This window comes from Temnothorax longispinosus, chromosome 7, assembly GCF_030848805.1.
Source record: "Temnothorax longispinosus isolate EJ_2023e chromosome 7, Tlon_JGU_v1, whole genome shotgun sequence".
Classification (NCBI taxonomy): domain Eukaryota; kingdom Metazoa; phylum Arthropoda; class Insecta; order Hymenoptera; family Formicidae; genus Temnothorax; species Temnothorax longispinosus.
In genome coordinates, this window is record NC_092364.1 from 18,009,916 (window position 1) to 18,037,447 (window position 27,532).

The 27,532-nt window shown below is 34.5% G+C and overlaps 4 protein-coding genes and 1 pseudogene across 11 annotated transcripts; 2 read left to right on the forward strand and 3 right to left on the reverse strand.

Moving 5' to 3' along the window:
* Nucleotides 1–97: 97 nt before the first annotated feature.
* Nucleotides 98–3,702, reverse strand: Cct5 (chaperonin containing TCP1 subunit 5). The gene is made up of 7 exons (XM_071784209.1): nucleotides 3,443–3,702; nucleotides 2,387–2,811; nucleotides 2,101–2,293; nucleotides 1,745–2,014; nucleotides 1,219–1,404; nucleotides 670–988; nucleotides 98–592 (listed from the first exon to the last, which is right to left on the reverse strand). The coding sequence occupies exons 1-7, from the start codon at nucleotides 3,548–3,550 to the stop codon at nucleotides 468–470; spliced, it is 1,626 nt and encodes a 541-aa protein (XP_071640310.1). The 5' UTR covers nucleotides 3,551–3,702; the 3' UTR covers nucleotides 98–467.
* Nucleotides 3,703–4,907: 1,205 nt separating this feature from the next.
* On the forward strand, nucleotides 4,908–6,680 carry LOC139817011 (cyclin-dependent kinase 1-like; annotated as a pseudogene).
* Nucleotides 6,681–7,415: 735 nt separating this feature from the next.
* LOC139816597 (F-box/LRR-repeat protein 4-like) lies at nucleotides 7,416–15,996 on the reverse strand. 7 transcript variants are annotated; one of them, XM_071784202.1, is made up of 8 exons: nucleotides 14,874–15,996; nucleotides 13,127–13,354; nucleotides 10,612–10,750; nucleotides 9,965–10,520; nucleotides 9,722–9,881; nucleotides 9,255–9,636; nucleotides 8,833–9,157; nucleotides 7,416–7,775 (listed from the first exon to the last, which is right to left on the reverse strand). In XM_071784202.1, the coding sequence occupies exons 2-8, from the start codon at nucleotides 13,343–13,345 to the stop codon at nucleotides 7,460–7,462; spliced, it is 2,097 nt and encodes a 698-aa protein (XP_071640303.1). In that variant the 5' UTR covers nucleotides 13,346–13,354; nucleotides 14,874–15,996; the 3' UTR covers nucleotides 7,416–7,459. The 7 variants fall into 7 exon arrangements, with proteins under 7 accessions (XP_071640303.1, XP_071640304.1, XP_071640305.1 ...); XM_071784203.1 differs by lacking the exon at nucleotides 14,874–15,996 and having other exon boundaries at nucleotides 8,833–8,992; nucleotides 9,068–9,157; nucleotides 13,127–13,617; XM_071784204.1 differs by lacking the exon at nucleotides 14,874–15,996 and having other exon boundaries at nucleotides 8,833–8,992; nucleotides 9,092–9,157; nucleotides 13,127–13,616.
* Nucleotides 15,997–20,222: 4,226 nt separating this feature from the next.
* On the forward strand, nucleotides 20,223–22,215 carry LOC139815879 (RNA-binding protein 8A-like). Of its 2 annotated transcripts, XM_071783123.1 has the most exons (5): nucleotides 20,223–20,350; nucleotides 20,497–20,608; nucleotides 21,295–21,441; nucleotides 21,560–21,821; nucleotides 21,965–22,215. In XM_071783123.1, exons 2-5 carry the CDS (start codon nucleotides 20,548–20,550, stop codon nucleotides 21,993–21,995), a joined length of 501 nt encoding a protein of 166 aa, XP_071639224.1. In that variant the 5' UTR covers nucleotides 20,223–20,350; nucleotides 20,497–20,547; the 3' UTR covers nucleotides 21,996–22,215. The 2 variants fall into 2 exon arrangements, with proteins under 2 accessions (XP_071639224.1, XP_071639223.1); XM_071783122.1 differs by lacking the exon at nucleotides 20,223–20,350 and having other exon boundaries at nucleotides 20,450–20,608.
* Nucleotides 22,216–22,649: 434 nt separating this feature from the next.
* LOC139815878 (26S proteasome regulatory subunit 6A-B) lies at nucleotides 22,650–25,648 on the reverse strand. The gene is made up of 3 exons (XM_071783121.1): nucleotides 25,455–25,648; nucleotides 23,047–24,180; nucleotides 22,650–22,828 (listed from the first exon to the last, which is right to left on the reverse strand). Exons 1-3 carry the CDS (start codon nucleotides 25,494–25,496, stop codon nucleotides 22,718–22,720), a joined length of 1,287 nt encoding a protein of 428 aa, XP_071639222.1. The 5' UTR covers nucleotides 25,497–25,648; the 3' UTR covers nucleotides 22,650–22,717.
* Between the last annotated feature and the right edge of the window lie 1,884 nt (nucleotides 25,649–27,532).

Below are 27,532 nucleotides of genomic sequence, written 5' to 3' on the forward strand. Positions count from 1 at the left end.
ACTGCATTCCCTACTGTGTTAAGAGAAATTCTAATGTTTTTCGAAAGAGTATAGGAAATTAGAAATAGATATAGGTAAAAACACAAGTGCCCGTGAATCAGGTATCGCTTAATGATTGTATTGCCAAATTGGTATACAGGTCAGAAATTGTATCGTTGAAAATTATTTCATATCATCTCTTATAACTTACACAATATGTAATATGTAATATTGTACAAATTATCAAAAGACACGTAGTGTCTCGCGCCAAGTATAGAAGATAACGTGAAATAATTTTCAATTAATTACAACTATTTAATTTATTATATATTATGTAAATTATAGAAGATGATGTGAAACAATTTTCAATTCAACCAATTGAAGCTCAATCCATTATTACAAATGTAAGAATAAATGCAGCACATAAAACGATACCAATTACAATACAGTATTTAATATAATCACACATAATTAAATAAACTTGGGCTTTAGGTTTCGCTGTAAGGCGAGCGTATGTCGTCAATTTTTAATATCATTTTGACGAGCTGCGTAGCCAGCAATATCTGTTGGATTTTGCTTGTCAGTGTCTCAATGACATTTTGTATCTTCATATCTGTAACAAATAACCCGTGATAATTTCATGATTAATGTATAAAACAGTATGTAATACGTATAAAGATCGATACGTACTTGCTGTGCCTCGATTTAAGCAATCGATACCAAGATCGGGATTTTTTTCGGCCAACTGACGCGCTTTAATTTCCGCTATGGTATCCACCGAAGAAAGGCCTGAATTTTCCGCGAGCGCCATGGGAATGCTCTCCAAAGCTTCGGCGAAGGCACGGAAGGCGTATTGTTCCAAAGTGCTGATTTTATCAGCCTGCGCCATGCAAGCCAGCGCGCAGGATATTTCCGCCGCGCCTCCACCATAAATAATCCTGTTGTCTTTTACTACGTTGCGTACGGTACATAATGCATCATGTATCGACCGTTTTGCTTCTTCGACAATCTATAAACATAAAAGCAATACATGCTCCATTATAAATCCTAAATTATCTATGTAGCACAAGTGTCGCATCGCAAAAAAACAAATCCAATTCACACAGAGTATTGAATAGTTCGTATTATTGCAATGCATTATTATTGCAAGGTGTCTGGTCAGTTATGTACAATGGAAGGAGTACTACTGAAATTCTCCTTGCACAAAAATTATTTTTATCAATAGCTGTCGTTGCGTACCATTTTGTTGCCGCCGCGAATAAAGATTGTCACAGCGCGAGAGTTTTTGCATTCTTCGATGACTAGCATTCGATCTTTTGTCGTGCCAAACGTTAATTCCCTGACAACGCCTGCATGACCAAGTTTTTCCGGCGTCAATTCTTCGAAGCGAGGTACAATGCGTCCACCGGTCGCAATGGCAATGAGCTGAAAAAAAAATTGAATCCTTCATGCGTATTTAATGTACAAAACGCATAATACGACAAAAAGATTGCTATTAGATTATTCAGATCTCATAATCTTTTGATCATTGGAGCCACCACGAGAGCCAGATCACCGGCTATCTAATTTTGAGAGTTTTCCATTTTTCTCGAAAGTTAATATAACATTAATTTGCGAGAGAAGACTAATGCTTTCAAAACTAAGACAAGCCAGTTCCCCGAACTCTCGCACCTCCTCTGGTTCTTTTTCTCATCACTATAGCAAGCAATAATTGCTATAAAAATAATTAAAATTGAAGAAAAATAAAATTATAAAGACCACTCACTTCGATCTCCGGACCGCCGACCCACCTAACTGCGGGCAAATCATTTTGCAGCAGAAGATGGTTGGCCTCGTCGTCAAAGCCCCATTGACAAATAGCCAGTGTCGCGCCGGCATCCTTGACCTGCTTCACCATCTCCGTGAACTTCTCGCGTTCATAATCGCGCAAAGCTCTGTAATCGTCGACCGACGTGACATCCAACTTATGTTTAGTTTTGGGTTTTGGTGGTTCAAACGGACAAGTCAAGATCGCCAGTTTAACGTCTTCTAATCTCTGTAACATTACACGGACATTAAAGTAATATGTAATTTGTTTATCAAAGAGCAAAAGTCTGACGTGGGACACTTTTCGAATTTTACCTTCGGCATTTGCGGATGACTGAAGTCCTTGTCGACAATGACACCGCGTACTAAGACAGTATCCTCCAATTTACCACCGACCTTTCCTTCTATCTTGATTAGTTCAAAATTAACATCGCGAGTAACAGGATCCATAACTGCCAATACAGCTTGCACAGCTATTTCCGCCATCTGCCTATGATGCTTGTTGATACTGTAATAAACAAACAAAAAAATATATATATATGAGTTAAAAAAAAGAATTGCGAACAGAGAATTTTTAAAAGCAATAAAAATACTTAATTACATTTTCGAACCTAACGAGGTCATAGCTATGTCGATGTATGGCTCCAAATTCTCCGGGGTTTCCTTGAAATCGTCCGTTATTGTCTTGAGATGCTCGGTTGAACATCTGGCCGCTAGTTCAAAACCGTCAGCGATTCTAATCGGATGAATTCCCTTGTCCAGCAGCTGTTCAGCTTGTTCCAGAAGCGCACCGGCCAGTACAACTACTCCAGTAGTGCCATCGCCAATCTCGTCATCTTGAGAATTTGACAATTGGACCATCAGCTTGGCAATTTCATGGTCGACATCCATATTCTTCAAGATTGTCGCACCGTCATTGGTAACGGTGATATCTCCGTCCGAGCTAACCATCAACTTATCCAGTCCCTTAGGCCCCAAAGACGTCCTAAGGATGTTGGCCACATTGCGCGCTGCCATAATATGCGACTGTAATCAAAATATTTAAATATTTCCCATATTTAAAATTCAAATTCTTACTATGCACATCGCCTTCTTATTTAATAAATGTAAGAAATTAATTTTATAGTTTAAATTAAAAACTGCCTATTCTCTACAAATTTAAAATTAAAACAAAAATCTCAAAAAATATATATATACAAATCGTTAAATAAACCCGGTTTATAATTTTGTTGCTCTATCGCAACACTCACAGGCTGAAAGGCTGAATCGTCTTATATGGTCACAAAGAATCCAAGGTCCCTCGAGAGAGAGAAGAGAGGGAGACACATTGAGACATATTAACCTAGATCTCCTCCAGCCGTGCTTAAATCGTAGATCAAAATCTCGAGAAACGAGAGACAAAAAATCGCCCGGTACGGTCCGGCCTGAATATTTCGTTCTATTCATCGCCGAGGCCTGAAACACCGCCATTGCCGCTCGCACGTGGCCGAGAGCGTCTCTCGGGCGTGATCCGGGGGAGCGGCAAAGTCCCCCTTGGGGACGCGTTGACGAGGCGTCGATACGTGCACGTCATCCGCAAGAGAGACTTATAGAATGACGCCAGAAACGAGGTGGAGAAGCGCGATTACGAGGTCCGCCGTCACCGTCGCCATCTCACCTTGATTGCATCGTGACCGGTGAGGCGTTGCTGCTTCTCCTGGTTACGGATGATGATGAAGGGCCGGCCGTACTCGTCGAACGCCACCGTTCCGGGTATAGCAGTCATTTTGGCGACCTGGCGAGATCCGGAGCGGATCGATTACTTCCTGACGAGACGGTTGATCTGGACGCCAATGGTTGACGGTGATCGCTTGCCGAAATAACCGCTACTTGTGACTTGCTTGCGACGCAACCGGAAATCGGAGCGTTGTCATGAATAGAGGAGGAACGGAGGAAGAAGGAAGAACCTCGCGCATGCGTAGTCGCGTGAACGTCGTTTACGTCTCAGTTTCGTATATTGTCTTGTAACAAAAGATGTCCATGAGACCCCTCGCGGGAGTCGCGGGAAGAAAATAGGAAATATAATACAGAAAGTAAATATTTTAAGAGGGAGATGACAATATACCATTGATTTTGTATATAATCATTAAATAAAATATTGCTAAATATTTCTCGTAGTAAAATTCTGATTATCTTAGCGAAAAGAAACAATTTTAAGGCAAAAATTAAATATTTGCGTTTCAGCAACCGTGTTAAATATAAATTATATAAAATAATTAAATACAGAAAGTATAATTAAATATTTAAAAGAAAAGATACCGAAATATAATCGTCAAATAAAATATATTGCTGAATATTTCTCGTAGTAAAATTCTAATTAAATTCTTGGCGAAGGGAAGCAAGACAAAAATTATTTACGCTTTAGCAATCGCGTTAAAAATTTACTAGTTGTAATTATAGACGGTGTACATATTTTTTGAAGAGGACAATATATCATTGAACTCGTATATAATCATTACATTGAATATAGCTGAATATTTCCCGTAATAAAATTCAGAATATTAACCTAGTAAAGAGAAACAAGGCAAAAATTATTTGCGCTTCAACAACCTCGTTAAAATCTGTTGTCTTTTTGAATAATTAATATATAAATTCCTTTGCATATATTAATGCTACATATTTAATATTTAATAACATATTTTATAACATTTAATATTTATTACATATTATTAACGCAAGTCTACATTGCAATACAATACAAAATATTAATCACTTATATGGGCTCTAGAAAATATTTTGTCATCTTTTAGCACGAGGCTGTCGAAGTTTGTTACGTACGTGTGTTTAATGAATACAATTCACGCACGCGCATGAAAATCCCGCTCGAAGAAGATTCCTCCAATCCGCAACGAGGAAGCAGACCGAAATAAAGAGACAAGCGAGCAAAGGACCAACCGCGCGAAAGGATCGCATTACTATTCTTCATTTTAAATTCGAATTGTTTCTTAATTAAAATCGAAATATTATTGTGAGAGGAATTATCGTTTCAGCTAGACGATGTGCTAATATAATTCCATGAAACAACGCGGAATAAAAAGGCACAGATATATCAGTAAATAATTCGGTACAAAACATATCGGATGATGACTTTGGAAGAGGAGACATTGCATGATCCTGCAAGGAACTTGATCGATGTATTAATGGAGGAGTCAAAACTATATCTTATTTTTGAGTATCTCACTATGGATCTGAAAAAATACATGGATAGTTTGGGCAATAAACTGTTGGAGCCAGCTGTAGTTAAATCATATTTATATCAGGTTTGTTTAAATATATTTTGTCTCGTGATAATATTACATTAGCTTTTATATTATTTTATATGCTTAAATCGCTTTTATCAAGATCGATCGTGTGCTAATACAATTGCTTACCATTTCAGATCACACGTGCAATTGTAGGTTGCAATTCTCTTCTGTCACAAGCGTAGAATACTGCATCGCGATTTAAAGCCACAGAATTTGCTGATCGATAAAACCGGAATTATCGAAGTAGCAGACTTCGGACTTGGGAGGGCATTTGGAATCCCAGTCAGAATATATACACACACGAAGTTGTAACTCTGTGGTACAGGGCACCTGAAATCCTTCTCGGCACTAGATATTCGTGCGCGATTGATATGTGGAGTATCGGATGTATCTTTGCTGAGATGGCGACTAAGAAACCATTGTTCCAGGGAGACAGCGAGATTGATCAGCTTTTCAGGATATTCCGGTAAGATTTTTTTATACGTTATTTATACGTTATTATAGAAATATTTCTCGGATTGTTTAATGATTATTTTGTCTTGCAGAATACTAAGAATGCCTACAGAAGAGATATGGCCAGGCGTAACGCAATTGTCAGATTACAAAGCGACATTCCCCAATTGGATGACGAATAACTTGGAGTCGCAAGTGAAGACGTTAGATGCGGATGGATTAAATCTGTTGCAACCTATGCTCACGTACGATCCTGTGTACAGAATATCCGCACGGGCGGCATTAAAACATCCCTATTTCGGCGATTTGGATACAAGCAAATTACCCGTCGCTAAAACATAGGAGCCACTCGGGGAGAAGAAGCAGAATTTTGCATTTTTAATCGTGTGACTACGTGAAAAGTATGTCTTAAGGTGTACTGAAAGTTAATTTATTTGAGTAAATGTTCTCCATTTTGTTTAATCATTTTATCGATTAAAGTTTACATTTATATTTTCTTCGTGGAACTCATTTTGTGTGCGAATAAGCGTATAGTTTTTTCAATTACATAAATTTCATGCATACATAAGTTACTGCTGGAATATAGTAACAGTATGTCACGTAATGTATTGCATTTAAGTAAGTTTATGCAGTATTCCATTCATAATTATTTTAATCAATGATGTCAATTCTATATATATTTTCCTATGGGGCTCGAGCCTTGTTGCTCGATAAATGTTAATATTACTACTCAAACGTTATAACGAACAGTTATATTACTGTTACTTTGTGTTTGCTTGCAGTGGCACTTTGTTATAAAAATATTCATTGACATATATATATATATATATATAAGTTTGTGAAAGATATTACATTAAATTGTTACAGATGCATGTTCTATAATTTATTTTTCTTTATAGTACAAATTATTTAATAATATATTTACTTTTCTTTATAGTGCAAATTATAGAACTTATTAACGTATGTTAATCAATGTATATTTATTTCAGACTAATATGTGATAGATATGTGTCAAATTTATTTTGTATTGAGTCAGTGAAAATCTTTCAATTTATTATTATAATAAGATGCTTAGATTAGATAAGATTATTATTATAAGATGCTTAGATTCTTAGAAACGAATATGAAATGAGTATGAATACATGCAATTTTTGTTCTAAAATAGTTAATTGCACTTACAGTAGAACCCGCTTATAATAATGTCTCTTACATATGTTTTCCCGCTATAACGTTTTGATTCCGTATCACCAAGCAATACCTACAAAATAAAATATATCCCGCATTTAACGTCGTCTCGCGTATAACGTTGCAGTTTTCCGATCTAGAGCTTGTACATTATAAACGGGTTTCACTGTATTTACATATTTAAAAGAAACGGAAATAAAGAAATATGATTAAAGAAATGTGTAATATTATTCCTATATGCCTCCCGTACAGGGAATATATCCCCCTGTGCTTTGCGTTATCCGAATGTTTAACGAAAGCTCGCCAAACGTTATATCGCAAACATTCTCTGAACATTCTTCGAACACTACTTAGACGCGAACTTCTAACACTCAGATAACAGTTATTCAGGTAATGGTTGTAACATTCAGCGAACACTCGGAGAACATCAATTCTGATACCGGTTTCCAAAAAGATCGGTAACGAAAAATTATACACTTTATGGTATTCCCCGGGAAATTCTACCCCTGTTTTATATAAAATTCTTTAAGATTTGGTCAATTATTTCCCGAAAAATTAGAAAAATTAAAAAAACCGGTTTCCAAAAAATCGGCAACAAAAAACTATACACATAGTGGCACTCCCCGGAAAATTCTACCCCTATTTCATATATTTTTGGTAAAAATTTGGTTCACAGGGGTTTGGGCTGGGTGTTGATGAGTGAGTGAGTCAGTCAGGATATTTGTCTTTATATATATAAATATATATAACTATTACAATTGCCTTTCAAATGTATAGATGGACACATGCGGATATCTTTCCTTCCATTCGTTAACCAAACAATCGTCAATGTTACATCCTATGAGATGAAACTCTTGCAGTTTTGGACATTGTTCCAAAATAGTGGAACACTTATCAGATGTAACAAAATACACATAAAAAAGTTGTAACTGCTTTAAGTTTTTGCACTGCGTTAATAATTTCAAATTGTGATCAGTGAGGTCAATAAAGCTTAAAGTAACTAATTCCAGGCGTTGCCAGGAAGAAAGTAATCTATGCAAGCAATCATCAGCGATTGAACGTTGGAATCTGTAACAAAAATCATATAATTATTGTAGTATTCCAATTACAAAAAGTTTTGCATATTGTTTCTTCATCATTACAGATTGCTACAATTGCTCCTATTCAGAACAATTTAACATTTTATTTCGCTGATAAAGCTTATGAGGAAGCTTGTATTTTGCTTGATGCATAATTATTAGTATTTATTAGTTTGGCTTCCTCATAGAGAAAGCTATATGAACCAAATAAAATAGGAGCAATGGTAGCGATCGATCTGTAATAATGAGGAAGCAAGTTCCTAATTTGCACACTTTTTTTCAAATTTTAAGTTTATAAACCTTTTTATGAATTGATAGATCAGCTTAGTAGCACAAGTGGGGTTTTACAATCGACGCAATGTTAAATCGATGTTGACTTTGGGAGTTCAGGCTATACGGTCCATATATGGACTTCGCATGTGGACCTTTGATCGCGTATAAAGCTCGGTATAATCAACCAAATCTTAAAGATTTATATATGAAATAGGGGTAGAAAGGATTGAAGAATATAATGGAATTATAAATAGCCCAATATCTCAAAATTTGCGGAAGTTAGAGCTACCACGGACATTTCTCAAAATATTCAAAATTTTTATAAAGTTAAAGAACTCTTTTACCGATCATCGCCAAATTCAATACCAATCTTCCTTTAATAATATTCTATTAATTAAAAAAAAGTGAGCCCAATATCACACACACAGACACACACACACACACACACACACACACACACACACACACACACACACACACACACACACGCACACGCACGCACGCACGCACGCGCGCACACACGCGCGCACACACGCGCGCGCACGGACATTTTGTAAAAATGTGATATTTCAACGTTTTAAAATATTTAGAACACATTGGCAAAGAAAACTGAAAACATTTTTTCACAAGAAACAAAACTTTATGAGGAAGCACAAAGAAAATTAATGTAACTTTCTCAAGATCCTCAAAATGCAAAAGAAGCAAACACAAATTTTAATCAAAAATATAGTAAACATGTATTAAAGAAAAAAAATTAAAAAGTACACACTTACGTGGGAAGGTACGCTTTTCGTAAATTCTTACAGTTAGCGAGAACGTTAATATACTGCGAAACGTTAATATCGTTAAATACGTCAAATTCAAGATGAATGTGCTGTAAACGTATTACTTCCAAGTTAGGACACAATTTTATAAACTGTGTTACATCTGCACCTCCAATATTGAACTCACGCATTCGTTGATTTTTTTGCAGTATTTTATAAAGGCATTCTTTTTTTATACATGTACCATAAAGACTTAAATGTTCCAAACCATTTAATTTCTCTAGATACGAAAATCCTTCGTCGTCTATGCCATAACAATCGTCTAGATTCAATTCTAAAAAGAGATATATGTTGGGCATATACAATTTACCAATAATCCCGACAATCACATGTTTCATGTATTTTATATGTACTTATATTTAGATATATACCTTTCAAATTTACACATATCTCTGAAATTTTAAGTAGGACAAGATTATTGACAGAATTGTTGCAGTCTCCTAATCTTAAGTGCGTTAAACGCCTGCCACAATTGTCAAGAAAGTTTGTAAAATCCTCAACATCAAACGTGCTTTCTGTAAGATCTAACTGCTGCAAATATTTACATCTAGATGTAAAGTAACATAATATATTGCTCATATCGCGTCTTGCGATATTTTGGGGAATATACTCTGCGGCAGCTGGATAGTGTATATTCAAACGTGTATAAAGATGAGGGTCTCGTATCAAATCATTGAAGCGTCTGTTTACATAATTCAAGCGGCATAACGTCATCAGATCCAAGTTTTTTAATATTATTAGTAGTATTTCATCCTGCAAAGATAAAATATAAAACTTTAATACACGAGATGATATTGCAATAAATATTATGAAAAATAGGCTTCTTAGAATACTTTACAGGAAACTCAGATATATTGTGACGTGACAGCTCCTTTGATTCATCCGAAGAGAGTTTTATAGGTTTTGCACAATTCGAATGATGAATTACCTCCAGAGATACATTTTTGTGCATCAAATTCTCTCTCAAAATACTCTCCTTAGAAACCCTTCTTATGTAGCTGCAAATAACATCGGAACAAATTCATTTTTATTATTAACAGAACAAAGAGATTTTAATATTACTTAATGTTGATAATAATACCTTCCATCCCTACAATATTCCATTATAATGCAATATTCAGAAAAATGTCGTTGCAGATAATCTATATCCAAGTGTGCATTTTTGAAATCTGCTGTTAAATTATGAATATCCTCATGGTGTGGAAAGTACATGCAGTTAATTTCCTTTAACAGATTAGTTAAACTCTTCTGATATTTTCTAGGACGAACCAACTCTGATGTACCGATAAGCATCACAGCATCTAGCTTTGTGTAAAGATGAGACATTTCAAAGGAACTGTCTTCAAAAAATATTCTTAACATTTTCGTTTTAAAGTCACGCGGGTGTGATAAGGGTGGAGAAAATAATCTTGATGTCGGGGGTACAATCCATGTAACATCAGTTTTCCCCCATTCAAACCTATTATTAGAATCAATCTCAGAATTGAGATTTTTAGAATCAATTTCCCACAATTTATACCACTCATTATTAGAATCATCTTGAGCCGAAATTTGAATTACGTTTCCATCAGGTCTGTACCTGTACATTTCGTATATAGAAACTCTGATTGGATATACAGCTTCATGAAACTCGATATCTTCAAAAAAGAAAATATAATTATACTCTCTTCTCAACAAAACCGTATCTTCTTTAACAATATCTTACTTGTGAATTCAGGTATCACATACCAATATAATTATTTTCGATCGGTCTTTTAAATTCATACAATGTATATAATGATATACATAGTATATAATAATCATCTGCCATGGATTCTTCGTATTGCCACTGAGTTATTGAAATGTCGATATCATTATTCCATCGATTCTGTTTTGAAAAGTCAAAATGTATCAAATAGTAGAAAAAAATCTTGTAGCATATAAATTTAGATTCCGATTACTTTGAATAGGACAATATAACGGATAATGATAATACACATACTATGAAATATGTTTCTCCATTGAAACACGAAGAATAAAATAGGATAATTATTTAGTTTAGAGGAGCAACCTTCTACGACCTTGACCTTGACATATATATTATGGAGAGCACTCTCCTGAGTAACCTTCCAAAGGTTTTAGCCGTCGTTCGTTATTTATTAAAACGTTATTAACAAAAAAGTTTGAGAAATATAATAGTGCTAATTAAGGAAAGTCAATTTGCTGATATGTGTTTATAGACAGTATACATGTGGGCGGAAGAGAGATTCAGCCTCTCCCTTTAGCACGGATTGACTAGAGTTCCTGTTTCGTATTCCGTTACATTTATGTCGAGTCATATATCATGACAACGAGAATTTGAAGGTGATCGGGAGATTCCAACAATTCCCGGAAACTTACCGATGATCGCGTCTATTTATACTCCTTCGAACCGGAGGATCGGTTACTCTCAATCCTACCGTCGCCTCTTGAACATCGACTCTTCAATACGAAGCATCGCTCGTGCTAGTACTTAAAGGAGACTCGTGAGAGTCTTAGAGGAGAAATCACGAGAACACAATTATTTGAAACAAACCAAGCTGCCTGCTTCCCACGTAAGCGTGACCGCATTATAAGCAACCAGAGGCCTGTGCCTCGCCTTGTGTCGACCGAGGAGCCGCCCGGGACTACACGCAAGGAAACTCAACAGTTCCTCTAGTGATTATATAAGAGTTACGACACCGCGTGATAACTCCTGATTGGTTTGCCATTAATAAGGAAGAAGTTAGTGCGAGTGAGACAAAGCTATAACATCCAAATGAAAAGTACGAGAGTGGGGAGGCTGTCTCTCTCGATCGTTCGCTATAGATCCCTATAATATACAATATATATATATATATATATATATATATATTGGCATTAGGATTTTTGTCTCCAAACGATCTCAGGAATCTACCCTTAAGAGTTGATCCGGTCTTTACGGTACACCCAGTATATATATATATATATATATATATATATAAATATAAATAAACCGGGACCTAAATTTTTCTAATTTTTCGGGGATTGCGACGATGGGTTTAAATTTTTTTTTAAAGAAAAAGCTTTGTTTTTGTAAAAAATTAGCACCAGTTTCAAGAAAATCGGTTCTGACAGCAAACTATTCATTCATTAATGGACCGATTCTTTTAAAACCGGTGTTAAAATTTTTCTAATTTTTCGGGGATGGCTACCATGGGGTTCGATTTTTTATTTTACCAATTTTCTTGAAACCAAAGCCAAAATTTTTCTAATTTTTTAGGGATTGCGACGATGAGTTAAATTTTTTTAAAGAGGAAGCTTTTTGTGACAAACTTTAGTACCGGTTTAAAAAAAAACCGATTCTTTTGAAACCGGTGTCAAAATTTTTCTAATTTTTTGGGGACGGCAACGATGGGTTAAATTTTTTTCTAAACCGATCAATAATACTCATCTTTTAATGATTTTCTATTTAAAAAAAATTTAGAGAAAATTTGAACTTATGTACTCGATATTTCATATACCAATTACCGATCTTATCCCTTAGTTTTCCAAGGCGTTTTTAAGTAAAAAATCGAGGTTTTGTGTACATCGCGAGCGAACAATCTCGAAATTCCCGAAAAAATGCCCGGGGAAAAAACCAAGGGATGATGTCGCTGATCGGTAAGTGAAATATCGGAAAAGCGGAAATGACTCAATAGTGTGAAACTCGAGTAGAGAAAGACCGGTTACGACATGTTCAATCAAAACAAGGAAAACATTTATACGGTCCGATTTGAAATTAGAGGCATTTAGTTATGATTCAAATTACGAATATCAATTTCATCCGAGAGTAATAATTGGGAAAATGGATGCAATATGTGATCATTGTCAAGCAAAAAAGTTTAAAACTTAAGCACCTGGAATGTGTTGTTCAAGCGGAAGAGTTTAACTACCGCCTTTAAATCAACCACCCGAAACACTCCTTATGTTTGTCCACAATAAGGATATTAAAACACAAATTAAGTCGATCGTTTGAAGAAAAACGACGCCCGGGCGAAGCCCGAGTAACCAGCTAGTCTATATTAATATATAAAATTCTTACGGGTGGTGTGTGTTTGAACGTTAAAGAAATCTGTATTCTATTTATATCTTTTGTTAATAACTTTTTAATCAATAACGACGGCTAAATCTTTGGAATGTTACTCAGAAGAGTGATCTTGGCTACATATGTCAAAGTTACAGTCATGGAGAGAAATTCGTCTATTTAAATATTCTAAATAATTACCTGAAATGGTTCTTCATAGTTTGAAAATTTAGGTGGTCCAATTATGTCAGGGGCAGTATGAAATATACTGAGATTAGTGTGAATCTTAACGTGTCTTTTCTTCACAAATTGATAGATGAAGTCAACTCTAATATCCTCTTCTCCTAATACGGATTTTCTGCCGATATAAGGATATCGACCACAACTCTCATGATATAAAGATTGGTAATTGGATGTCATATTTTCTCTCTGAAAGAAGACCAAAAATATGGAGAATAATAATCCTTGCTTTTGTAGCATATGATAAAATGCATTATAATATCATATATTTGTAATTATAGAGTATAAAGATTATATAATCTAAATTTATCTTCCATTCACATTGCTAATACTGACACTAATGTTTGCATGTATATAACGTAATGTAAACTATACATTTTTAGTACTGACTGTGAATATATTGCAGCTCTTGTAGAAAAAGATTTTAATTAACAATACATTGCAAATCTTGGTCTACAGAGAATAGTGTATATCTATAGTATCTATAATTTTTGAAAATATTAATTTTCACTGAAACTATAATTTCTTTACTTTTCTATTAACAAATTGTACTATTATTATAGAATATTACGAATAAATTGTTAATAAATAATTATTTTATGTATTTTAATTTTGATCTCAATATTCTGCATTGTAACACATTCTTTTTTATGAAATAGATATATGTATTTATTTATTTACTATAAATATACAGTATAGTCTAGTGTATTGGCTGGGTTTATTTTGACTGATTGAGGTATATTAATTGAAAGCAAATAAGCTTATGACAAGTGGTAGGTCGGACTTTGCAGGCACGTAAAATGGCTTATTTATTAGATGTCTTAGCAACGGTAAATATCACATTATCATTTGATAATTGATAGCGAGAGCGAGAGTTGGAGTGTGGAGTCACGCATCGACCGGCGCGGCGGTCGATGAGTGACGCGCGTGACATTTATTTACGTGTCTGCCGAGTTCAGGTTCGTGAACTTGAAACCCCACTTAAAAAAAAAAAGATTTTTCAATACAGAAAATAATAGTATTTTGTTTGTAGTTAATTGTTGTGAATTCACTTTTGTTTGTAATTGTACCGTTTGAGTAATAGTTGCGTTTGAACAATTCGCCAACTGTTAACTTTGTTAATTATCAAGATTTCTTAATTTCGTTTTTTCTATATGATTCAGAATCGTTTTTAGTTATTTGTAGTAATTTTACTTTCGTTTGTATTTGTATAGTTTAAAAGTTAAGATTGTTTAAACAATTCGCCAAGAGAGTTCACTTTGTTAATTATCAAGATTTCCCAAATCTGTTTTTTTTCTATGGACTTCAGAATCGTTTGTAGTTGTTTGTAGTAATTTTACTTTTGTTTAAAATTGTACCGTTTGAGTAATGGTTGTGTTTAAACAATTCGCTTAGAGTAAACTTTGTTAATTATTAATATTTCCCAAATCTGTTTCTTTCTATGTGCTTTACAATCGTCTCATATACAATGTGTATAATCCAGGTGCGCAACACATGTATATGAAGAGAAGTCACCACACTCGGATACGAGTAATAGGATGCACAGAGAGAAGTGAGGTTCCAAGTTCACGAACCTGCCGAGTTCGGCCTACCGCTTCTCATGTGCTCATTTGCTCAGGATGTTTCAATTAATAACTAAATAACTACTGCGAATGTTGTACAATGATACTTAACTTTTCAATTTAGTTTGATCTATTCTACTATTCACCTTTTGGTTAGTCAATGACTTCTTTATTGACTCCTGTATACTCCTGTATACTCCTTTGCTGTTAGGGGTACAAATCTCTCACGTGATGTAATACCTCTGGTCTCCCACGTGTCGTGACTGTAGTCCTGAGTGCTATGTTCCAGGGAGAGTTTTTTAGTGGGTGCAAGCCCCACATACCTCAGGGGCTGGCCCCTGGGAAAATGCGCGAGGGATTTTTCTCTTCCTCTCGTAAACAAAAAAAAAAGAGTACAAATCTCGATCTTTCGGAATACGACGTTAATATCGGATTAAATTACTCGTAGAACGAACGCTGCATCAAGACTTTTAATAATAATCGCGTATCGCGAAACTGTCTTTTCCCTGAGCGTATTTATGATCTCGAATAAACGATATACAATATTGCGCAATCTAGAATACTCTAAGACTGCACTCGACTATACGTCCGCACTCTTCAACAGCTAGGCGAGAAAAGACCTCGACTATCCTCGATCTATCCCGAATCCCGATCCAGTGATGGGGAATCGTGGGATTTTCTCTCAGACGGGAGCCATTACGCGCATGCGTGAAGTGACGTAACAGCCATTTCCAATGGATCTCGGATCTAGGCGCAGTGCTGGGGGCCCTGGTCCTGTGCATGCGCGATGGTCTGTCCGTTACAGTATTTCCGCGTTTTTTCCGTGAAGTTCGGTTATATAGTGATATGTAGTAGTGTGTGAGTAATGTTAAGTGTTTTAAAGTTAAATGTCTTTAAGTTAAGTGCAGCTGTGATAAAACAAGTGCAATGAGAAGAAAATAGATCTCCTACAGCCTTCGACATCAAGTGGCATCGAGAAGAAGAGGAAAATAAATAAAAAAATATTTCAACAAGCCTGGTTAGGTATGGATAATTTTAAAAATTGGTTGAAATCGCACGAAGACGATGGAAAAGCTGTCTGCACGGCTTGTAATATGGTTTTATTAGCCGGCAAATCAGATTTAATAAAAGATTCGAAAAGTCAGAAACATATAAGAAACATAACTGAGAGTCGTAATTTCAACCCATCTGCTTTATTGCCTGTGCCACATATTAATAATTCATTTGTGGACTATGCTAATAAAGTAAAAATAGTCGAGATAAAATTAGCTGCTTTTTACGCGACACATTATAGCATTTGAAATCATGAAAGACATGGTCCTTTGCTAAAAAAACAGTTTTTCAGATTCACAGATAGCCAAAGATTTTACATTGTCGCGGAGAAAATGTACGCAAATTATTAAAAATGTTTTAGGAAAACGCGAAACCGAAAGAATTATTAATAATTTATTAAATATCAAATTTTTTGATACCTGATGCTTTAAAATCGATTTCAAACGATCTTTCAAACTCGCAAAATTTTTTACCGGTGAGTTCCATTTGTGTTGGTCCAGAATGCAAATCGTTTCTCTTAACCGAATGTCCTGATTTTGTTATTGAAGTAAAGTCGAATTGTTTAAATTTTTACACAACCGCGGCGCGTTAAAAGAAATGTTGCACCGTTTACCGTACAATATAATGAAATCCTTCGCGAAGTTAGATTTTTAGATCCTGAAGTAGCTTTACGCGACGATAATGGTTTTGATTTAACAAATTTAGCAAAATGTTTAGGCATTTCTGACATTGCGTCCTTGTCTTATGAATAGAAGATTTTACCAAAACAATTTAATGACGCGAATAAAAATATTTTGTTTAATTTAGAAATTGATAACATGCGGAAGACTATTTTCGAGACAAAGAAATTAAATAATGAACCGTTGTTTCCAAATTTAGAAAAATTAGTATACGCTGCTTTGTCACTTCCACATTCTAATGCCGAAGCAGAGAGAATATTTTCTATCGTCACTGATGTGAAGAATAAAAAGAGGAATCGGATTAGTATCACTTCTGTAGATTCAATTTGTAAATTACGATCAAGTTTTCAAGCCCAAAATTTAGATAGTAACAGTTTCCAAGTTGATTCTAGACACTTGAAACTGCATAATGCTCAAAATTTATATTGTAAAAAGTCCAAACATTATGATAATACTGATAGTGAAGATAATGATATAGATTATGATGATAGTACAGATTATAATGATTAAAAATGTTTTCGGTTAACTTATTGTTATTACCATTAAAGAATTCACACTAATTAAATTATACGAGCCTCTATTTATTCAATTCATAATCAAATATAAAACAATTTTAAGGATACATTGCTGTCACACTACTATAATACTCTGAACTGCTTTTAATGAATCTTTTTATAATAATGTATAGTATTATATATACTTTTATGCTTTTTATTTTTACATTCTCTGCCAAATTATTATTTCTTTGTTACTTTACTTTGTGATATACAGCATGTACATGCAGTGCAATGTTCTTCTCTTTTTTCAAAATAAACATTTTTTTTTATATATGTATATATCAATATTTATAAGTCTAACTGTGATGTAGTATATGCTGATGAGGTGCATGCATAAGAGTACTTTCTTTTTATTACATAGAGAAATTTTTATTTTTTTTCTTATATTATTTTGCTTTACATTATTTTCATACATATTTTTCAGTTTCACAAAACTATCTGTGATAGAACACAAATCTGTGATATAGTGGGCTAAAATATATGCATAAGTGCTATATTTTTTATTTTATTTATTAGTTTTGTGATAATTATAAAGTTTATTTGTATTCCGTTTTATTTATTTCTTTTATATACTTTTGGAGGCAAATATGTGACACACATCCCATACAGCACAAAATGTTTCTTAAATATTTTTAAAATATTTTTTAGGAAGATTAAAATATTATAAAATAATTTACAGAAATATTTTTAGAATGTTTCTATGTCCGTCAGATCATGTCAGAAAAATATTTTCAAAAATATTTTTAAAAGATTGCAAATAAATATATTCAATAATATTCGTAAAATCTTTTAGAAATATTGTTTAAAAAAATAAAATATGTTTATAATAATTTTAAAAATGCTTTAAAAATGACATAAATATGAATCATTTAAAGGTATGTATATGCCGTTATGCTTTTGTGAATTAAGAATTTTAGAAAAAAAAAAGAAAATACATTTATTATGTATATGTCGTGTGTGTATACGCCGCGCGGTCACCCATCCGAGTACCGCACCTAACGTCGCTTGACATCAATGATCAAACAGACTTTTTTTTTTTTTTAACAAGGATAATTTGTTAACTCATATATATATATATATACATTATATTACTATATACATTGTAGTTCCTGCCTATTTAGCTTAACCTACTTTTTCAATTAAGTACAAGTTTATCTTATGTCCATCTCCGGTACTTTATACTTTATTCTCATTGCATTATATACCTATCGTTTGTAATATATTTTGTAGGAAAAACATTGAAAAAACCTACTTATCAGATGAACATTAAGTGGGCAATACAAAATTTGCGACACTTTTGATTCAAGATCTTAAGTTACTTACTTAATCTATATTGCTTTTTTATATATGTCTAATTTTTGGTAAGGCACTTCATATTTAAAGTGTTTTGGCATGTTATCAGCTCTAATCTGAGTTATATCTTTGGTTAGTTTATTATGTTCTAATTGTTTATCGTAGAATCTTTCCGCAATACTATCGAACAGACTAGTGATGATCCTTTGATTCTGACGCTTCCTTGTTGTTTATACTACTACATAACATATCTTTATAGTGTTCAAAAATCGTGTAATGATAATACCCGGTAAATATTAAAAATAATAACGCAATTAAAATTAATGTACAATAATATAATTATTAATATGAAATTCGTATATTTGACATAATATAATATTAATATAATAACGTTAACAACATGCATGATAACGCCTAAAGACGCTACCTGACAAAATAAAGAATTTATTTAATGAATTGAATCAAAGTTAAAAAATAATTAGGAATCAAATTTAAAGAAACATAAATCTAAAAAAAATCTATTTTTTATGTATGTGTGTGCATATATGTTCACGGAGGAAGTTATAGTACTATATTTTCAATTATTCTTATAATATTTCTGCAATGTTGTTCTAATATTTCAACGAAATGTTGCAATTGTCTTTACAACATTACATTGCAATAACTTGTAACGTTCCTGCAACGTCTTGCAAGCTTCTATACTGTATGGGTCTGTTTTAATAATTAAGAAAAACTCAAAAAATAAAAATAAAGTCGTCGTGTACCAAATTTGGTCTTAAAATGACGTCTAATTCATGTCCTTTTATGACGGCATACTTTCGTCCACAATAGGATGCCAAATACACGTCATATAAAGGACATATGACGTCGTGGACGAAATATGACCTTAATATTTACATGGGAAGTATATCTATATATATATATATAATTTCTGTAACTTTTAAAGTACCATAAATATCTCAGAAACGGGTCGGACAATCGATCGCAAATTTAACACAGGTTTTTGGGATATATAAGCAGTGCACAATCTCTGTAAATTTCAGCTTTATCCTTTTATTTTGACATAAGCGACATACATCTTTAATTAAGAATATTTCATATAATATTTCAAAAATACATTTCAAATATTTAAGAAAATTTTGTCTGGGTGATAAAAAAAAACGTTTTTAAAAATATTTTTAAAAAATTCTTAAAATATTCTTAAAAATGTTACCACAAAAGGTTTTTAAACCATTTTAAAATATTCCTAAAATCATTTTAAAATGTTTCTCGCAATATTTTTATAGAAATATTTAGAAATATTTTTTGAAAACATTTTGTGCTGTATGGGATACACGCGTACGCGTAATTATTTATTAATTGTATTTTTGTTTTTTTAGAAGCCTCATAGGAACACCTCCACTTGTGAAAGTGTGTTTACTATTTGTCATTATTTTATTATTAATTACATTCGTATGTGTGTGTTGTACTTTTATGTATTATATTTATATAATTATATATTGGTTTTATACGATTATTATATTTTATGTATTAAATGTATTATTTTTTGTTAGAATACTGGTAAGGTTTTCTGCAGTTTTCCTTACTCATCTTGCAACAAATGTTGGTATTCGTGTGATTAATCGGCTGCAGACGTTACAAAATAAATATCAAGAATAAAATATTAAATATATGTTTCTTTAACAGGATTTTTTCCCTCCCTACGATTTTTCATATTTTTCAGTTTAGGACCTTTCGATACCTTATACCACCTTAGGCTGGGGCTACACTATGCGCGTTTTCGCGAATCCGATTCGCGAAAACGCGCATAGTGTAGCCCCAGCCTTATACCTTATACGTCAGTGAGGTCATCACTGCGTTTGCTCAATGTGCGTGCGCGAGAAAATCCCACGCCTGATGAGTGGTTCGTCCTGGCACTCCTGGCCATTTTAGAGCTGTATAGCCTGTATAGCTCACAGGTCACAGCCGGTCACAGGTCATAGGCCAATAAAGAAGAAGAAAAAGAAGAAGCTACGGCAACGCGTAGTAAACGCGATATCGTAAGGCCCCGGACACACACTTTTTCGTAACAGTAACAGTAGGATTTCGACCAATCGCGTTGCTCGATGCCGTACGTTCCCGAATCGAGTAACACGATTGGTCAAAATCCTACTGTTACTGTTACGAAAAAGTGTGTGTGGCCAGCTTAAAACGGAGCGATTAAACGTACACGTTATTTAAATACTTCAACTGTAGCCATGGCGGATGTTTTGGACATCGATAACGCTGAGGAGTTTGAGGTAGATGACGAGGGAGATCGTAAGTCTCGTTTTCTCGTTACATTAGGGGTACTCAAATAAGTTAGAGTTTAACGGTTTGACAGGTTATGTCGGGTTAAAGTCGGGTAAAAAATTAATTTTTTACACTTTGGGCGCGCTACTCTTTAAGGTTATGCAAAACATATAAGTGTCTTATTAATCTATCACATTAATCTTTGGGTTAAAAGTTCAAAAATTAACTTTTTACCCGACTTTAACCCGACATAACCTGTCAAACCGTTAAACTTTAACTTATTTGAGTACCCCTATTTTACGAGCATTGATTTAGCTTCTAACCTAACCTCAACTTCGTACTGTTCTTCGATAACTTCTTCATCTCGTTTTCATACATTTGTGTCTCTTTAACAAGCTGAGCACCATAGGCCTATCCGTTTTAGCTGAACTTCTCACAGTTTATCTCTTCTCTTTTTCTGTCTAACGTGAAAAAAAGAGGAAAGATGAATCGTGCGAGAAGTTCTGCTAAAACAAGCAAGCCTCATGACTCTCTCCCTGGCAGTTTTGGAGTAGCATGCAATTATTGAATAATATTGGCGGTGCAAACGTCAATCTCGTCTGAAATCGTTAGATTTCGTGATGAGAAACATGAAAACAGATGGCAATAAGATCAAACCGATGTAGACCGTGTGAAAAATTCTGATTATTCTGATTATTTTGGTATGTTTTCAGAGGGTATCGCTCGTCTTAAGGAGAAGGCGAAGAAGAGGAAAGGCAGAGGCCATGGCGCGGAATTAGTGTCGACGAGAGATGACGTTGGTCATTATGAGTCCATGAATGTAGTTGAAGAGGACGACAATGAGCCTGGCCCTCAGAGATGTAAGAACATCTTTGTTGTAGCTTCATTAATTCAGTTTGATTGAATTACAAGATTTATTTTTTTTCTCCATTTTATTTGTTACAGTCGGTATAATTAATATTTTTTATGTACTTTCAGCTGTGGAAGGATGGATCTTGTTCATAAATTCAGTACACGAAGAGGCACAGGAGGACGATATTCAGGACAAGTTCTCTGAGTTTGGCCAGATCAAGAACTTGCATTTAAATCTGGACAGAAGAACGGGATTTCTAAAAGGCTACGCATTGGTGGAATACGAAACGTTTAAGGAGGCACAAGCTGCAAAAGAGGCTCTAAACGGCACAGAAATCCTAGGTCAGGCTATCTCTGTCGATTGGTGCTTCGTAAAAGGACCAAAGAAGTAAGTATTACTACGTAATATTAAATATAATAGTATAATAGTAAATGTATTACTGTGTAATATAGTTATTTGAATCTTTAAATTGATATAATACTTAGATTCATATATCGACATTTATATTTCATATTTTTCCATTTTTATAGAATCAGGAAAAGAAGTCACAGAAGGCGATGAGAATTATAGATTAATAACCATGATATTGCATCTTTTATTATGTATTGTCATTTCAAGCAAGACAAGTTATTTTATATTTGATAAGCATTTTGTAAATGCTGGAAATAACATATAAGTTACTCTTTCCAATGATTTCTCTCTCGTTAAATCTATTTGTAATCTATCTAGATGGAGGACTTCATATACAATTAGTTAATAAATGGAAGGTCATGAACTCAGATATCATCTATTGTGCAAGCTAAAATATCAACATTTTGTGTGAATATTTTAATTTGGTTTTTTCATATACTTCTTGTCATCTGGCAACAATTTTACATTCATCACTATACCTTGTACCAATTTGCATAAAACAAACATATGTCATTAAAATTTTATTTTTGTAGCGCGATACGGCATCTTAAAAAATATATATATATGCAACATTTAATAAAAATTCCTATTCAAGTGTGAAATTTTATTTTTTTCAGTTATTTCATTTTTTAAGTTAGTTCATTTTTGTGAAATAATACTTGAACAACATTAGTATAGAAGGCAAGATTTGTAGCAAAGTGAACATCATTAAAAACTTTTTTTCTCAATACATGTGACTTTGAAAAGTATTCATTCAGTCGTTTTTTTTTGTGCATCGTATTTGCCGAAAAATAAGAAAGTATGAAGGTTAGACATTTCTATATTTATTATACAAAAGATATCTTAATAAATAAATGACGCGACACGGAGTATTAAGCATAATAATTCAGATTTGCTTTCTTTTTCGCTTGGACCTCATTAATAGCTTCCATCAAATCTTCGTGAGTAACTTCTGTTGCGTTCCGTCGTAATGCTATCATACCCTGAAACACATCACATTTTGATCATTACTCTGACAAAATTACGTAGCAAGATCGAATAGGACAAATCATTAACTGGGACAATATAATAATATTTAAACGATATGATGTAAATGTTAATAATATATTAGTGAATATATAGACAGAAAAAATAATGTTTTATTTATTGTTCAGTTAAAGAGTTGCTATTATTATAATTGATCCTGAACTTAAATGCTTACCGCTTCTACGCAAACAGCTTTACACTGTGCTCCGTTAAAATCATCCGTGGATCTGGATAATTCTTCGAAATTTACATCAGGCGACATATTCATTTTACGTGAGTGAATTTGCATGATGCGCGCTCTGGCTTCCTCGTTGGGATGCGGGAACTCGATCTTTCTGTCCAAGCGTCCGGATCGCAACAGGGCTGGGTCCAAGATGTCGACTCTGTTCGTAGCGGCGATAACTTTGATGTCAGCGGTCGAACTGAAGCCGTCCAATTGATTCAACAGCTCCAACATCGTACGTTGTACCTCCCTGTCTCCCGCCTTTTCCGAATCGAAACGTTTTGTGCCGATAGCGTCTAATTCATCGATGAATATTATCGCCGGAGCCTTCTCCTTGGCCAACGAAAACGCGTCTCTGACCAACTTGGCACCATCGCCGATGAACATCTGTACTAGTTGCGGGCCAGCCAGTTTTAGGAAGGTAGATTTTGTTTGGGCGGCGCAGGCTCTAGCTAGTAGAGTCTTTCCGGTTCCAGGTGGGCCGTAGAGCAGAACGCCCTTAGGGGGCTGTATTCCCAGGTTCTCGAACTTCTCTTTGTGGGTCATAGGCAACACAACGGCCTCGATAAGCTCCTGAATTTGCTTGTCCAGTCCACCGATGTCGGAGTACTGTTCCGTAGGTCTCTCGTCTACTTCCATAGCCTTGACTCTGGCATCGTATTCGGCCGGCAGAGTCTCCAGCACGAGATAACTGTCTTTGTTGACACCCACCAAGTCACCTGGCTTCAGCGATTCGGCGTCGACCAGTCCGATCACAGGCAAAAAATACGTCTGGCGAGTCGACGTCTTTATGACCGCGCATTTGCCCTTCCTTTGCGCATCTAAATCGACCACCGCTCCGTCTTCTTCCCCCATGTCCTGCGGATCGACGTCCAATAGCTCGATGACATTGGATACCAGGTATGGGAGGGTTTTGTTCACTTTGATCTTCTCTGTGTTCTCCTTAATCTTATCGTTCTGCGCCTGAAGCTCGTGCGAAATCCGCATCACCTCGCTCTTCATTATCTTGATTTCGTTATCCAAAAGTCGCGTACGTGATACGATTTCGTCCGTGGACATTCGCAGGACGTCCTCTCCCAATGTTTCCTAGAGACAATGTAATCCTTTTTTTATTTACAAAATTCCTCTTTATCGTTAAAATGTAAGAATTAACTATGCACATAATGATTGTACTACTAAATATACATATATTCATATACTTTAGTGAGTTGAAAATGAAGACAGTTATTTAAAAAATATATTTCATGTACTTAGTGCAAAACTACTGGAGGAGGCAAATTCTTTTTCAATAACAATATACGTACATTTATCTTACAAATATCTATCATCTATATGTTCTATATTTTTAGTCTTGGTTTTACAAATCTTATTTATTTTTTAGAATTCTGGCATATTTATATTGTGATTTTGAGTAATATCACAAATGCACTGGCGATTGAGAAAATTTTAAGCTTTGCACAAAAAATAACATTAGATTAATATTGTGACTTTAACTAGCTCACTAAGAACCTATAAAGCGCTTTGTAATAATGTCCTTAGTCTATCAATATAAACATATCTATAAAATAAAAGAAAATATATTCCTTTGCAGGAGATGTTTTATCTAAGGTAGATAAAAGTATAAAAATTATTATAGGATAGATTTCTAGTCATGTAAGAATGAAAGGAAACGAGGTGCGTTAGCTTAGGAGACAACGGAAGAAGTAAGATAGAATCAAGGTGCTTATTAAAGACCGGAGGACATTATTTAAAGAAGATATGTATAATAGAACTAGAGAAAGGTTAGAACTACAAGGAAGATTCAAGGGAATTGAATATTTTAACGTAGTATTACATTTGTGGAAAACAAACATGCATAATTTAGCAGACTTGATGAACCAAGAAAATTGATCACGATGATTAATCATTTAAGAGCTAACCGTTATAATTTAATGAATCGCGAGAAAAGGTTATATAAATGTTGCTACACGGAGCAAAGTCTCAAGATATTATCATATTGTATTTATATGTGTTAGATTTTGAGGTTAGAAATAGATTTTATCACGAACTAGAAAGATTACGATTTTCATATCCGTACAACATTGAGGAAAGTTAAAAAAAAAAAAAAACATTAGTGTGAGACTTCTAAAAAAGCTCTTTGGACCTTCCTAAGAAAAAATAGCACAACAATAAAGGCTGTCAAAAAGTGATAACAAGATACGTAGTAACAATCGCACGAGAGCGTACGAGGTTATCGGTATTCAAGAAAAGAACAAAGTACTAGATGTGTCAAAAAGACCGAAAACTCTCGGTCGACCCGAAAATACTCGGTCGACGACACGTTAAATATTCTCGTAAATAAAAAAAAAGGGGTCGCATACCTCTCCATCCTCCCAGATAGACTTATCCTCGAGTGTGGCCATCTGAAAGTTGCGAATGCCCTTCGCTTGCGAACTCCTGGCTCTTCCTGGCTGACCTGCGATTAACACGCCAAAAAATTGTTTAAAAAATTAGTCCCGAAAGCAGCCTGCACTCTTCAGACAGTTCTGCGATTCGGACAGTCATGTTGTGTGGCTTCGCGCTTCGCGCATGCGCGGCGGTCAAAAAAAGCGTAGGGTGGGGTCAATATTATTAAAAAATAATCGTTTGGCTAAGTGTCGTTTATAGTACCGTTCAAATACATCCTTTTCTTGTAAGAAACCGAGTAAAACCATAGTTTTATCTAGGATCTCTTCAATCTCCTGCTCTGTCATCTAAAACCAAATATATTCATGTATCGAAAGTCATACGATATGTAACAATGCAATTATACACAAAATACTAATTCCTTCAACGCCTTTCTTCAATTTGTCGTCGATAAATAACGACAGATATTCCGGGCTTTTAGGATTCAAGTTAAGGAAGTATTTAAAATCCGTTGCTATCATCTGTTAACAAATCTTGTCATTATTAAAAGAATGATGTAGAAAATGATCAAAGCGATCTTTTAGATCTAACAAGTTTTGGACGTAAAGAACGGCATTTGTGGTTGATTCACACTCTTCTTGCACTAACGCGCGGCCCTGCTTTCTGAGAAAGTCAGATACACAGTCACACACAGTGCGCAATCCGTCTGATACTCTCGAAAATACGAAAATAGTTTATACACACGAAGAAGATCTTTCGTTTTCTGATTTTTGAGCATTTGTACTACACCACCGTTTTCCATCTGTCAAACAAGAGATGTTAAGGTATATAACACATGATATATATTATGTGCTAAACATGTGATTATATAACACATGATATATATATTTATGTTTAATCGTCCATTAATACAGGGGATCGATCATGTATATTTTCCCCTAGGACGGAACCGTGAAAAGTGAAAAGTTTATCTCTTTCTATTCAACACTAATAGAAAGAGATAGTTACATGAAACTTTTCACGTTTCCGTTCTAAAGGAAAGGGTTGCATGATCGCTACCCAGATCGTAAATAAACACACCTCAACAATGGTTTTCATGTGTACTTCAATTAACTCTTCTTCTACAACTTTCACTATCCGTGATTCAGTTGATTTATCTAAATTGAGAACTGTTCAAGGCAAGGTTATGACGATCGTCAAACATATAAGGAAGTTTTTGAAAGGCCTTTTTTAGAACAAAGTGTTGAGTTTTATAGAGTGAGTGTCCAGTATGAGATACGTACAATATTCTTATATACATGCACATATGCAGTGACCTGCAAAATTTTCTTCAGGGGGAATCTCAAAAATTGCTGGCAGAAAACAGTGCATTAGAATATATAGAAAAGGTCAACCAAGAATTTTACTTAAACAGCCTATAAAAAATGCCTGCCAAATGTTAATGTTGCTTGGAATAAAAACTCACTCTATAAAACTCAGCACTTTGTTCTAAAAAATGCCTTTCAAAAATTTCCTCATATGTTTGACGATTGTCATAACCTTACCTTGAACAGTTCTCAAACCAACAGTGCTTTTCTGTTGGTTTGAGAACTGTTCAAGAAAAGGATATGACGATCGTTAAACATATGAAGAAGTTTTCGAAAGGCATTTTTTAGAACAAAGTGCTGAGTTTTATAGAGTGAGTTCTTATTCCAAGCAACATTAACATTTGGCAGGCATTTTTTATAGCGCTGCAACTGCTACGATCTGCAACTTCTTCTCTTCCTCTTTCCCTCGTGACCATATCTAATAATGATCGAGTCCAATTTTATAATATACCTTATTGATACCCTATACTCTTATTAGAGAGTAAGACTAATTTTTTTTTTCGTAATTTATTGCATATCCCCGTAGGTAGGGTTCGCAATCTACTACCAATACTATCCTTCTCCTCTCACTTTAACCCTTTAGACCAACGGCTTAACGTCTCTTTCCGAAAGACGGAGCCCAGTTTTCTCCGCACAAGGGCCTCAATCTTGCACGGAGGGGCGCAGCTTACGGAAAAACATTCCAT